The 15,002-nt window shown below is 39.8% G+C and overlaps 1 protein-coding gene and 1 non-coding gene across 2 annotated transcripts in view; both read right to left on the bottom strand.

The window, feature by feature from the left end:
- The window catches only part of ARID4B (AT-rich interaction domain 4B), a 133,625-nt gene that overhangs the window by 52,903 nt on the left and 65,720 nt on the right, over nucleotides 1-15,002 (bottom strand). Inside the window, exons 11-15 of the mRNA XM_049788918.1 lie at nucleotides 10,961-11,033; nucleotides 6,059-6,153; nucleotides 2,266-2,363; nucleotides 864-1,107; nucleotides 144-319 (exon numbers count right to left, since the gene is read on the bottom strand). Of these exons, the coding sequence (XP_049644875.1) occupies nucleotides 144-319; nucleotides 864-1,107; nucleotides 2,266-2,363; nucleotides 6,059-6,153; nucleotides 10,961-11,033 (686 nt within the window). The remainder of the gene's footprint in view (nucleotides 1-143; nucleotides 320-863; nucleotides 1,108-2,265; nucleotides 2,364-6,058; nucleotides 6,154-10,960; nucleotides 11,034-15,002) is intronic.
- On the bottom strand, nucleotides 3,745-3,851 carry LOC126031653 (U6 spliceosomal RNA). The gene has a single exon (XR_007503486.1). It is a non-coding gene; the product is annotated as a U6 spliceosomal RNA (small nuclear RNA).

Here is a 15,002-nt window from a genome sequence, read left to right as displayed (position 1 = left end):
AAGAAAATGCTATTTTCTTAAATTCCAATCATTCCAGTATTCTACACTTTATCAAATTTAGATTTACGTGTACATTAACATAAAAAAGCACGCACAAGAATTAATTTAGTAAAATGCATCTAGACCAAGAACATATTTCTTACCCAGATTTTGCTTTTTCTTCTTCAGCTTCTACCTTTATATTGAGGGATTCATCTATCCTACTTGTCTCATCATCTTTGTCTTGTAGATCTTCATTTTCTTCTGGAGTTTTCATGTTAACTTCTTTTTCCTGATCAGACTGTTTAGGCATAGATTCGATTAAGTTCTTTTTACTTCCCTAGAAAAAGATCAGAGGAACTAAACTAACAAAAGTAAAAATGGCAACCTAAATCCGTAACTTAACCCGCAGGAGTTACTAATCAATACTAAGAAAGTTTTAAGTTATTTTACAAACTACTGGCCAAAGAGAATGAGTATCTTGTATGCACTCATATTCAGCTCCACATGGTTCTGAGTGTTGTAGGAAGCCTCTAGGAAGCATAAAATGTGACTCTAGAGGTCCATGAATACTGTGGTGTGGCCAGGGTAATCCCAGAATTCCAAGATCCTTACAGCAACAAATCTACATTGACTTGCCAGCCCAGTGGTGACCAGTCACTGAGTGGGGCCCCCAAGACTGCTTACAGTTTGGGAGACCCCTTCATCCCCCCACCAAAGTAAAAATCCTGCCATTCCTAAAATTACTAGGATAGTAGATTAACAGCTATTTTAAATAGTAAATATGCATTTAATAAAGAAATAAACTTATAAAATTCTAAAGTGTTTATTATTAGAGGATGTAGAAAATGTACCAAAGCAGCTAAGACCAATAACTAATTTACCATAGAGGGTTTAATATTTTCTTTTCTTTCATTATCATCCTCATTAGGCTTTTCCTCTTTTGGTACTGTGTTCTCTTCTTCTTCATTCTTTATTTCTTTGACCTCTCCTTCATTTTCTTCCTTAACTTTTATTTCTTTTACATTTTCACACTCCTTACATGGCTTGTTAACAACTTTCTCTGGTAATGCCATCTGAAATTCAATATTGGCCGACCTACAGTACTCTTCAAAACCATATAAATATCTGGAAACATGAAGAGAAATTACATTTGGGAAAACAATTCAAAATAGTATCAGTTATAGTTTGTAAATATGTGTTCATTTCTTTTAAGTTATTAGTAAACCATGCTCACGTTTTAATTAACCATAGAGTTCGGTTCTTTTCAATTTTTTAAAACACATAAAAAAGCATTTTCAAACAAAAAATACTTTGGTGAAAAAAATTTAATAATAGTAACTATTAAAAGCACTAAAATTAGCACCTATTTATTGAGCATTTTGGAGGTGAGGGGGTTTTGGTCCACACCTAGTGGCAGTCAGAGGTTACTCCTGGCGGGCTTGGGAGACCATATGGATACTAGGAATCAAACCCAGGACAGCCACATGCAAGGCCAATGCCCTACCTGCTGTGCTATCGCTCAAGCCCCAGAGTGCTTCTTATATGCTAGGATTTGGGGTCTTTTAGTACATGTAAAATCTTACTTAAACATTAGAGCAATCCTCTCAGGATAGTAGAATTACCACATTTATAACTGAAGTTTCAGAGAATAAGTGTACTAAGGACATAAACAGCTAATAACTAAGAAAGTAAGGATTCAAACGTAGGTTTACACGACTTTAAAACTCTTGACATCAGAAGTGATACTTAAGAGCTTACAGGACTAAACTGAGCAGAACTGGAGTTTATTCCCAAAACCTAGAGAAATAACTAAATAAATAAAAAAATAAAACTCATCCATTTTTTTTTTTTTTTTTTTTTTTTGGATTTTGGGCCACACCCGGCGGTGCTCAGGGGTTACTCCTGGCTGTCTGTTCAGAAATAGCTCCTGGCAGGCACAGGGGCCCATACGGGACACCGGGATTCGAACCAACCACCTTTGGTCCTGGATCGGCTGCTTGCAAGGCAAATGCCACTGTGCTATCTCTCCAGGCCCAATAAAACTCATCTTAATCTCTTCACAGAACTTTCTAAGTTTACTTGACTACGAGAATTTTCTTCAATATATCTCACAGGTCTAGTATTAATGGAATGTTCTCTAGAAAAGCTTATTATAAAATGACTGCTCAAATAAAAATGTCCAATTTTGTTCTTGGAAATAATTAACCTCAGTTACAGATAAATTCCAATCTGCTTCTTATTAAATAAAATACTGAACACAACTTTATTAATATGCTAACTTACTTTTTATAAGCACATTTAACATTGTATCCTGCAGCTGAATTTAAGACAGGAATTCCAAGATCTTGGTAGACTTGTTTCCAAACAGCTCCACTTTCAATCTAATGAACGAAAGAAAAATGAAAATTCTAAAACTAAAAGATAGGAATATAATAAAAATTTGACAAGTATAAAATACGTATAAAAGTTTACATTTACAGGCTCAGTCTCTAGGGTGAAAAATATTAATCTCAATAAAGCATGAATAAAAAATTTGGTTTATGGCATATTTTACAGTTAGTACTCTAACAAGACTCAAAAGTTAGCAAATGTTGAAATACTCCTGACTTAAATAAACCTTGTTGTGATATGCAGAAAATACTGAGTTACTTATAATTTTCTTATGACGAAACAAAGATGATTATTTTAAAACATATTGTTTCTCATAAAACTTTAAGATAAGGAGCAGAAATATATTTTAAAAAGCTGTGGGGGCTAGAGTGGTAGCTCAGTGGTAGGGTGTTTGCCTTGCACACGGCTGACCCAAGATAGACACAGGTTCTATCCCCGGCATCCCTTATGGTCCCAAGCCAGGAGTGATTTCTGAGCCAGGAGTAACCCCTGAGCACTGCTGGGTGTGGCTTTAAAAAAAAAAAAAAAAGGCTGTAGTTCTGGAGCCGGAGAGATAGCACAATAGTGGGGCACTTTGGCTTGCACAGAGCCAACCCAGGATGGATAGTGGTTCGAATCCTGACACCCCATAAGGTCCCCCAAGCCAGGAGCAATTTTTGAGTACCGAGTGACTCCTGAGAGCCGTGGGGTGTGACCAAAAAAAAAAAAAAAGCTGTAGTTCTTTTTGCATATGGAGCTCCTGGGTTTGATTCCAGCATAGCAAGATCCTGTGTACTGCCAGCATGGTCCCTAATGGCCACCTTTACTGCTGGTTCTGAGCAACACCAGATGAATATTCTTGTGAATGGTCCCAGAGCACAGAGGTACTGCTTGAGAAACCTAATCTCACACCTCTCCCCACAAAAAGCAAATCAAAATCATGGGCCAAAGTGATAATACAGTGACTATGGTGTTAACCTTGCACGTGGTCAATCCGAGTTCGATTCCTGGCACCCCATATATATAGTCCCCTCAGCACCATCAGGAATAATTCCTGGGCATACAACCAGAAAGCCCTGAACACCACTGGTAAGGCCCCAAAACAAAAACAAGAGGCTAGAGAGAGAGCACAGTGGAAGGGCATTTGCCTTGCTCACACCATCCAGGATGGATGTGGTTTGAGTCCCGGAATCCCATATGGTCCCCCAAGCCTGCCAGGAGCGATTTCTGAGCAGGGCCAGGAGTAACCAGAGCAACACAGGGTGTGACTCAAAAATCAAAACCAAAACCAAACCAAACAAAACCCCCTGAAGAAAATCCCACCAAAAAAATCCCAAAAACAAATCCATGAACCCAGTATAAACACTTAATTCTACAGAACATTCTTTTTTTTTAAATATAGAACGCTTCATAAATTTGCGTGTCATCCTTACGCAGGGGCCATGCTAATCTTCTCTGTAACATTCCAATTTTAGTATATATGCTGCTGAAGCGAGCACCAGAACATTCATTTTTAAAGAAAACTCTAAAATAACCTAATACCTTCAGATCATATAAAGGTCTACATGTGTGTATGTATGAAAGTATTCCTGAGGCCAGAGAGATAACATGGAAGTAAAATGTTTGACTTGGATGCAGGAGGACAGTGGTTCGAATCCCGGCATGTCATATGGTCCCCCCATCCTGCCAGGAGAGATTTCTGAGCAGAGCCAGGAGTGACCCCTGAGCACTGCAGGATGTGACCCAAAAACCAAAAAAAAAAAAAAAAAAAAAGTATTCCTGTGTGGATATATGATTATTTAGAGCACTCAGTCTCAAACAAGAGACAAAGAATTTCTACCAACATGGTTATAGGGTGACTCAATTATATGTGAAATATGTGAAAGTTTAAAAAACTAAGCTAAACACAAAGCTCATTTAAAAAATCTTAACTTGGGGCCGGGCGGTGGCGCTCGAGGTAAGGTGCCTGCCTTACCTGCGCTAGCCTAGGAGACGGACCACGGTTCGATCCCCCGGCGTCCCATATGGTCCCCCAAGCCAGGAGCGACTTCTGAGCGCATAGCCAGGAGTAACCCCTGAGCGTCACCGGGTGTGGCCCAAAAAAAAATCTTAACTTGGGTGGTATAGTGGAAAAGGTGCTTGCCTTCTGAACCGGGTTTAATCCCCAATATTCCATACAGCCTACCACGCCAGGAGTGATTCCTGAGTGCACAGCCAGGAGTAACCTGAGCATAGTTGGCTGTGATTCAAAACTCAAAAATAAATAAGTAGTGCTTGCTTTGGCAGCACATCTACTAAAACTGGAATGATACAGAAAAATAAAAAAATAAAAGTTTTAACTTGGATCTGAAGAAGCTGCTTGTTTCAGTCTTTTTAATTTTTATTTTGATCATATTGGCTTACATATCTTTCACAGTAGTATTTTAGGTACATAATAACATTGAATCAGGAGAATACCCATCACCAAATTTGTCCTCCCCTCCATCCCCATTCCCTTCCTGCAACCCTTATCTCCCACCATCACCCCCCGGGCTACTAGAGTAGGTGGTCCCCTCTTTGTCTAGCTTACTATTAGTGATCATATATCTGTTTGGTCCTGGTACCCTCCCTTGTTTCTCCCTCTATTTTAGAGGTGGAGCTAGATAATTCGAGTTATGTGGTTTTGTTTGAAGGAAAGAAAAGCAACAAAATGGGGTAAATAAATAAATAAATAAAAGATTAAATAAGCTGAAAATGGGTGGAGTCCTGAGGCTTTCAACCTCAGTTTGAGAGAGGACATGAAAAAGGTAATTGAAACACCACAACAATACAGAAAGAAATACCAAATTAAATATCCAGTGAGCACTACAGCAATAAAGACAAACACCACACAATAGTCTCGGTCCTGAAATCAAACCATGGCAGAGTGCAAAAAGAAAGAGAAAGAGAAATTAAAATAAAATGAAATAAAATTGGAGACATCAACTTCAGTATCTATACCAAAATAAAGTAAAAAAAAAAATCAATCGATAAATAAATATATATGTGGATAAAATGATTATTTTGTGCTCTTATTTTTTCCCCCTGAATAGGCACAGTAACTATTGGGGATATTATAGAGGGATTGTTTCAATTTTTTTTTCTTTTCTGTTCATTTCAAAGTCGCCTGAGATAATTTTTTGTTTATTTTCTTTTTTGGTTTTTCGGGCCACACCCGTTTGATAATCAGGGGTTACTCCTGGCTAAGTGCTCAGAAATTGCCCCTGGCTTGGGGGGACCATATGGGACGCCGGGGGATCAAACCGCGGTCGGGATCTTTCCTTGGCTAGCGCTTGCAAGGCAGACACTTTACCTCTAGCACCACCTCGCCAGCCTCACCTTAGATAATTTTTAGAAAATAAAATGTTGGGGCCGACGAGGTGGCGCTAGAGGTAAGGTGTCTGCCTTGCAAGCGCTAGCCAAGGAAAGATCGCGACTGCGGTTTGATCCCCCGGCGTCGCGTCCCATATGGTCCCCCCAAGCCAGGGGCAATTTCTGAGCACTTAGCCAGGAGTAACCCCTGAGCATCAAACGGGTGTGGCCCGAAAAACCAAAAAAAAAAAAAAGAAAAAGAAAAGAAAATGTTACATAAAAATATTTCACTTCTCTGTAACTTTGCATCAATGTTCACATGATTAAAAGTAAAAAATTAAATTAAAAAATTTCACTTCTCAATTATAATACTTACATTATCAAATCCTCCAAGTTTATGTACAAGCCTGAATAACTTAAAGAGATTCAAATTTCGATATCCAAGTACAGGTCGTTTGTTGATAGGTGTACCTTTTAAAAACAAAACATATTAGAACCTGGCAACATTATTTTAATTTTAAAGGTAAAAAAGATTTCAATACCATCAAATAAATATATAATACAAGATATCCATGTATGAGATCTAAAAAAATTGACAAAGAAAAAGCTCACCGCCCCCCCCACCCCACCAAGAAAAAAACAATCTTGGAAGAGAAAGGAGAGATCTTGGGCCAGACCTTTCAGAGCTCAGAAGCTATTCTTTTTTTTTTTTTTTTTTTTTGGTTTTGGTTTTGGTTTTGGTTTTTGGGCCACACCCAGTAGTGTTCAGTGGTTACTCCTGCTCTGTGCTCAGAATCGTTCCTGGCAGGCTCAGGGGGTCTATATAGGATGCCAGGGATGGAACCTGTGTCTGTTCCAGGTCAGCTGCGTGAAAGGCAAATGCCCTACCACTATTACTGCTATTGCTCCAGCCTCTCAGAAGCTATTCTTCTCAGGGGTGCTCAGGGGTTACTCCTGGCTGTCTGCTCAGAAATAGCTCCTGGCAGTCACGGGGGACCATATGGGACACCGGGATTCGAACCAACCACCTTTGGTCCTGGATCGGCTGCTTGCAAGGCAAATGCCGCTGTGCTATCTCTCCGGGACCCCAGAAGCTATTCTTGACTGTGCTCAGGAATAACTTCTGGCAGTGCTTTGGGGAATCACATATGGTACCAGGAATCAAACCAGGGTCAACTTTATCTAAGTCACACTATAGTAGTAGCTATACTACTTCTCTGGCCCCAATCATAAACAATCTTGGTTTTTATTTTGTTTCCAAATGGGATGTTTGCAGGGTGGAGCGGTGGCGCGGAGCGGTTAAGCATCTGCCTTGCTGGCGCTAGCCTAGGATGGACCTCAATTAGATCCCCCGGCGTCCCATATGGTCCCCCCAAGCAGGAGCGATTTCTGAGCACATAGCCAGAGTAACCCCTGAACGTCACCAGGTGTGGCCCAAAAAAAAATAAAAAAAATAAAAATAAATAAAATAAAATAAAATGGGATGTTTCTATTTTGCACTTAGTCAACCTGGGTTTAACCCTAGGTTTAACCTTAGGTCAACCCTAGCATCAGATATGGTAGCTTGAGTCCTGTCAGGAGTAATTCTTTTTTTGTTGTTGTTTTGGGTCACACCCAGCAGAACTCAGGGGTTCCTCATGGCTTTGTGGTCAGAAATCACCCCTGGCAGGCAGGGGGGACCATATGGGATGCCGGGATTCGAACCACCGTCTGTCCTGTGTTGGTCACCCGTGTTGATTGTGTGCAAGGCAAGCGCCTTACCACTGTGCTATCTCTTAGCCCCCAGAAATAATACTTAAGCAGTCAGGAGTAAACCTTGAGCACTGCTGTGTGCCCCCATCCCCAAAAAAACCAAATAAGGCCTGTTTCATTAATTATTTTCTTATGTAAAACATTTTATTTTTGTTTTTGTGTCATACCCGGAAGCATTCAGAAATCACTCCTGGCAGGCACGGGGACCATATGGGATGACACGATTAGAACCACTGTCCAGCATGGGTTGGCTGTGTGCAAGGCAAATGCGCCCTACCACTGTGCTATCTCTCCAGCCCTGTTGCAAGTCAGCCCCTGAAGAGGTTGACTGATGGAGGGATGGAGCTGAGGTCTTTCCCCTCCAGCTCAGAGCATGCGTCTGCCACCCTGTCCAGCCCACGGTTCTGAGGTGAAACGGCAGGTAAACAGCTCGCAGACAGTCAGGCATGTGGAAATACTAGTTTTATTCGGTGGACAAGACTGAAGTCCAAAGCCTCAGCATCAGTTCCAGCCAAAAAGCCCCTCGCCTTCCACAGACCCTTGTTTTTATCCCCCAGAATCAGGTACCACCCAATGGTGGGATCAGATACCACCCAATGGTGGAAGCAGAATCAGGTACCACCCTAGGGTGGGAGCAGAATGCCAGGTCAACCCTAGGGTAGGGCACAATCACCAATCAGGGTAGGGTCAGTACATAATAATCCCATAAAATGTTTACAAACACAACACAGCCCTTTTCTTGATTTTTTTTCCTTTGGGTCATACCTGGCAGTACTCAGGGGTTTACTCCTAGCTCTGTGCTCAGAAATCGCTCTTGGTAGTCACGGGGGCCATATGGGATGCCGGGATTCAAACCACTGTCCCTCCTGGATTGGCTGCATTAAAGGCAAACACCTACCACTGAGCGCAGAGCCAGGAGTAACCCTTGAGCGACACTGGGTGTGGCCCAAAACAAAAACAAAACAGCCTTAAATCTGAAACTTTATTTCATTTTCCAGATAAACTACTAAATAAAGTAAAATTCAAACTAAAAACACACGTTAGAAATTCGGAGCAATAGCACAATGATAGTAGGACATTTTGCCTTGCATGCTGCCAACCCGGGATGGATCTGGGTTCAATCCCTGGCATCCCATATGGCCCCCCAAGCCTGATAGGAAAAATTTCTGAGCGCAGAGCACCACCGGGAGTGGTTCAGCACCCCTGCCCAGAAAATGAAAAATAAAATAATTAAGGAAACTAGATTTGCTACAATGAAATAATTGTTAAACTGATTGAGGGTCAAGTGCTTCATGACACGCTTGAGAGATTGAATCTCCAAGCTACACACAGCAAATTAGATTCTTTATCTACATTAGCAACCTGAAGATTATTTTTGATTAATATTAAAAAAAATAGCAATCTAGAGAGTTTTTATGATGCAATGCTATACATTAATTTTAGAGTAAAGCTACAGTTTAATTTCATTTATTCAGGAGAGTGGAAAGAGTTGATCATATTACCCGAGTGTAATCAGGGCTTATTCGTGGCTCAGCACTCAGGAATCTCTCCTGTCAGGGCTTAGGAACTGATTATATATCTGGAATGCTGGGGACTGAAATTAGGTAAACCACGTGCAAGGCAAATACTTTACCCTCTGTACTGTTTCTAACTCCAGTTTCAACTTAATATGTAAAACATAGAGCAGAGTCACTAATCAAATTACCAAATACTTAGAAAAGGATAGAGAAAATAAAAAGAGAAATAACAGCCAATATAACACATTCCAAAAACTACATGATGGGTGTGATCATCGCACTTTTCTTCTTCTTTTTTTTTTTTTTGGTTTTTGGTTTTTGGTTTTTGGGTCACGCCCGGCAGTGCTCAGTGGTTACTCCTGGCTGTCTGCTCAGAAATAGCTCTTGGCAGGCACGGGGGACCATATGAGACACCGGGATTCGAACCAACCACCTTTGGTCCTGGATCGGCTGCTTGCAAGGCAAACACTGCTGTGCTATCTCTCCGGGCCCCTCATCACACTTTTCTAATAGTAAGTTAAAAAGTGAAAAAAATAAAACCCTATAAATATGTATTATATGAAAATCTAAAAAAAAAAAAATAGCATCTATTTTGTCAGTAAAACAAAGGTTTAAGAAAAATTAATCCCTAGACTATAATGATACTTTCTAAATAGCATTCATTTACTTTACCTTCTTCTTACTACAATTTTTTTCACATCCTTCTACACTCTTTCTAGCAACTTACCAGGAAAAGAGAAACTAAAAGATTAAAAGCAAAAGTAACAAGAGTCATAGGGTAATAGTAACTACAGGTTAGCAATTACTCTTTCTCCCAGAGAAATCAAAGTTCATCTTTTTTTTGGGGGGTTGGGTCACACCCAGCAACGCTCAGGGATTACTCCTGGCTCTACACTTAGATATCGCTCCTGGCAGGCTCAGGGGACCATGTGGGATGCAGGGATTCAAACCACCAGCCTTCTGCATGCAAGACAAACATATTACCTCCATGCTATCTCTCCGGCCTTCAAAGTTCATCTTAATAGTCTGACTTCTCTACTTCTGCCTTACTATAGATGACTTAATTCTCAATTAACCTACAGTACTATGATTGTATCATAAGTTTCTGGTCATTTCATAAATCTGTTGTATATATGTATGCAATTCTCTCACAATCTATTAAACACACCTAAATATAATAGATAATACATCTTATAATTGTATAAAGTAATTCTGGTGAAAGCTTTAACTAGCAACATCTATGTAAGTACCAATAAAATGGTATCATAATTATCACTCTGCTACTGTCCCCTAAGTAATAGGGTTCTCTTTTGGAGGGGGTCCACACTTGGCGATGCTCAGAGGATATTCTGAACTCAGAAATTATTACTCCTGGTGGTCTTGAGTGGTAATATGAGATGCCAGGGATCAAATGCAGGTCAATCGTGGGCAAACACCCTACCTGCTGTGCTACTGCTCTGGTCCCAGTAATAGGGTTCCACTTAGTGTCTTATGGAATGATAAGGGAAATAGGCAGAATAGAAAACACTGTCAAATTCATCATTCCACCTAGTATACAACAAATATGATGCTAAATATTGATGATACTAGCTGTGAAAATAACAGCATTATACAAATGCTTAATCAGACTATATAACTAAACTATTATATATTACATAGATTACATATCAATCATGTTTCTATTCATGTATTTATTTTTTTTAAAAAGTCAGGAATACCAGTAACATGAGTTTAAATAACAGAATACCTGTTTTGTTTTCATTTCTTTTATTTGATCGTACTATTACTGGCTGTGCTCAGAGGTTATTCATCGCTTTGTGCTCAAGAATTACTCCTCGTGTACTTAGTGGCCATAAGGGATGTTGAGGACTGAACCTGGGTAAATTCAATGCATGCAAGGCAAGCACCCTACCCACTGGATTATCATTCCAGCCCCCAGAATCTGTTTGTTAAATATTTTCAATTTACTTTTTATTTTAAAGATGAATAAAGGAAAATAAAATACTCACCTCTATCTTCCATAAATTTGTATAACTGCTGAAGAAAGCTCTCTCTTTCTTCTGGAAATGGTTCTATTTCTTCCTAATTTTAGTCAAAGAAAAGTATTATTTTCACCAGTAAGCATTTAAATAATACAACAAAAATTTCTACCAACAATGAAGATGTATACACTAAATATTCTAGAGGCTTTTTAACAAATATTTCTTAATACTAAGATGTTTCAAACCTTCATTATATATATGAAGTAGCATACTATTTCACAGTGTTTCCTAAAGTGTATTTCAATAATGAAAATTCCTCATATATAAATTTTCATATAACAAATGAGAATACCAAGATAGTCTCTGAATTTTGTTTTATCATATAAGATATCTATATTTAATTCAGGGTCAAAGGATCAAGAAAAGCTAATCTCATGTATCAGACTGGGTCTCAAAATGGACTATTATTGCTCCTCCATGAATTATACAAATTTAGGTCCCATTAGCTATAACTACAAGCATCCTTCATTATATTCAGCCCCACTCTATTGTATATCAAGCTTATAAAAAAACAATGAAGTGGGGAACAAACTTGATCTACAATACCTGAAGATTCAGACTTATGGAAATCTTCAAGTAATAAAATAGTTCCCCGTATTATCAATTACAAGGGAGGGACTAGCTTCTTGCTGCTGTGGCCAAGGGCTGTGGCAGTAGGGAGCTGGTCCTGAAGCAACCTGCAAGGAGCAGGGTAGTGGTGAGATTAAGGAACTATCATCCATTCAACAAGCATTTAATGAGCGCCTATAAATATAAGGCTATTGTATGCTAGGTGCTGAATCAGAAAAAAAAATTAGGAAAAATAAACTTACAAAGCATGCCATTATAGGACATGATTAGGAGTAACTAGTGATTTAAAATGTATCTTTTCACTTTAAAACTTACATGTCTAATACTCTTGAGTGAGATTTGTCCCTATATTTTATTTTTTATAACCATATATTACAGGGGTCATAATCAACAGAGTGTAGCAGGGTATGCTGTACTAGGAATCAAAATTAAGGTCTCAAGATATATGGTCCTGTGCTTTACTACCTGAGCTATCTCCTGAACCCTGGCCCTTTATTTCAAAAGCCATTGGAGGAAAGAAGGCTAAGTTAAAAACAAAAATCAAAATTTCATGTTGATAAACTATTATATATGCAATTTGGAAAAGAAAGAAATGAAAACGATTAAATTGCTGATGCAACATATCTATTTTTTGTTTAACAGTCCACATTGGTGGTTTTTGGAGTTAGATATGGTCTAAGAAAATCTATTTCCCAGATATTATCCTAAAAGACATTATGTTTCCATTTTTTATTTCAATAAACTAAAAAAATATCCGATACAAAAATGTAGCATATATTTAAGAAAATGTTTAAGATGGAAATCAAATCTGGTTCCACAAAAACATTTGTTAAACAAATTTAAGTAACAAAAGTGTGGCTAACTAAAACAGTAATGACCATCTACTACACACATCACACACTGTAACAAACACACTAGAAATGCAAGGAGCTTAAGCTTATACACAATGAATATGTGTCTATAACATACAACAAAAATATGAAACATTAGTAATTTAGATTAGGAGATAGAATGACTAATTTTCCTGAGGCGAGGGAGTATGGAACCATTTATTTTTTCTATAGGTGAGAAATAAGCCTGGTTTTGAAAACTAAACAGAAATGTACACGGGTAAATGGGAGAAAACAGAATGAACCAACAGTCAAAAAGCTAGTGCAGCTGCATGCAAAGCAAGCATCCTGCCCACTGTATTCTCTCCATTCCCCAAAATTCAACTATTAACCCATAAAAATTCACAGGTGGGACCAGACAGATGCTACAGAGAATAGGGCACTTGCCTTGCACATGACCGAGTTCCATCATTGGCTACCCATATGGACCCCCTGAGCACCATCAGGAGTAATCCCTGAGTGCAGAGCCAGGAATAAAGCCCGAGCATCACTGGATATATCCCCTCCAGAAAAAAATTTATATGTCTTCTTAATGATATAATTAGATCTACTCATGTGTACCATAAAATTGAATCAGCACTAAAAACATTCATCTTTACTTATGTCATAATTATTCCTTTGATACTAGAAAAGATATATATTTCAGTATTTTAATAAAATATGCAAATGTAAGCATTTGTATGAAGCAGCCCTTAGCTAGAAGATAGATGGTAGATATCATGTGAAAGCAAAATTTTGCTATAAGGCAGGTATTTTTGTTTCTAGTTTTGCTGTGCAGACAATCCTGTGGGTACATGGAGGTTACTCTCAGATCAGTGAATTGGGTAGAGGGAGTCATTCCCCTCTTCCTAAATTGTACTAGAGATACCATATAGTTTTGGGTCCCAAACGCAATATGCCATCTATCCTCCAGAGTTATCTATCTTTTTTATTCTGAGCAGGTACTTTTAAATCAGATAATAGAACAAAAGCATGTCAAGAATAAGAACATAAAAAGTCGTAATAGGAGCCCGGAGAGATAGCACAGCGGCGTTTGCCTTGCAAGCAGCCGATCCAGGACCAAAGGTGGCTGGTTCGAATCCCGGTGTCCTGTATGGTCCCCCCATGCCTGCCAGGAGCTATTTCTGAGCAGACAGCCAGGAGTAATCCCTGAGCAATGCCGGGTGTGGCCCAAAAACAAAAACAAAAAAAATCTTAATAGAAGAAGTGAACTTAATGTTTTTAATTTCCAAGACTGTATTAGCTTTTACTTTAGAAACACACCAAGGGATTCTTTTTTTTTTTTTTTTTGGTTTTTGGGCCACACCCTGTGACGCTCAGGGGTTACTCCTGGCTATGCGCTCAGAAGTTGCTCCTGGCTTCTTGGGGGACCATATGGGACGCCGGGGGATCGAACCACGGTCCGTCCTAGGCTAGCGCAGGCAAGGCAGGCACCTTACCTCCAGCGCCACCGCCCGCCCCTACCAAGGGATTCTTAAGGGTTACTCCTGGAATGGTTTAGAGGAGGTTATCCTGCAAGTGCCCAGGTGATTCCAGGCATCCCAACTGCAAAGCAAATGGTTCAGTTCTATAAAGCATCCCCCTTGGGAATGGGGGATAGGAGTAATAGCTCAGTGGTAGGGTTTTTGCCTTGAATGCGGCTGATCCAGGACAGACCTGTATTTGATCCCCCGGCGGTCCCATATGGTCCCCCAAGCCAGGAGCAATTTCTGAGTGCACAGCTGGGAGTAGCCCCTGCGTGTCACCGGGTGTGGTCCAAAACAAACAAAGTATAGAACTTGTCTTGCACACAACGGACCTGGTTTCACTCCCCAGCCTTCCATATGGTCCCAAAAGGAACCCCACCTCCCCCAGGAATAAGCCTGAAAATTGTTTTTTATGCTCCTCCTCCCCCTGCTAAAAACAAAACAAAAAATATCTCTATCTGAACCAGTACAGGACACAAAGCATTGACTGGGCCTTGCCTATAGTTGACTACAGTTCAAATCCCATGCACCACTGATCACTCCTGAGCTCCAAGTCTGATTGTAATCAGGGATTGCTCCTGGCTTTGCATTCAGGAAGCTAAATGTGGTGCTTGGGACCAAATCCAGGAAAGCCACCTACAAGCCAAGTAATATCTATCTGTCCCCAGATTATATTTTAATTTGACGGAGGGACACACACAGCAGCGTGCAGGTTCTACTTCCAACTCTACACTCAGAAATTGCTCCTGGCAAGGGCCAGAGCAACAGCACAGTGGTAGGGCCTTTGCCTTGCATGTGGCTGACCCAGAATAAACCTGGGCTCGATCCCCAGTGTCCCATATGGTCCCCAAGCCAGGAGCGATTTCTTAACGCATATCCAGGAGTAACCCCTGAGCTTCACTGGGTGTGGCCCAAAAACAAAACAAAATCCCAGAAATTGTTCCTGGCAGGCTTGGGGAACCATATGGTATACTGGAGATTCAGCCCAGGTCGTGTACAAGGCAAACACCCTACCTGCTATGCTACTGCTCTGACCCAAGACCATATTTTTAAAATAAGCAAACTACAAGATTATGATATCAT

This window comes from Suncus etruscus, chromosome 15 (genome assembly GCF_024139225.1).
Source record: "Suncus etruscus isolate mSunEtr1 chromosome 15, mSunEtr1.pri.cur, whole genome shotgun sequence".
In the NCBI taxonomy this organism is placed as follows: domain Eukaryota; kingdom Metazoa; phylum Chordata; class Mammalia; order Eulipotyphla; family Soricidae; genus Suncus; species Suncus etruscus.
This window is presented reverse-complemented; position numbering and strand designations above follow the sequence as displayed.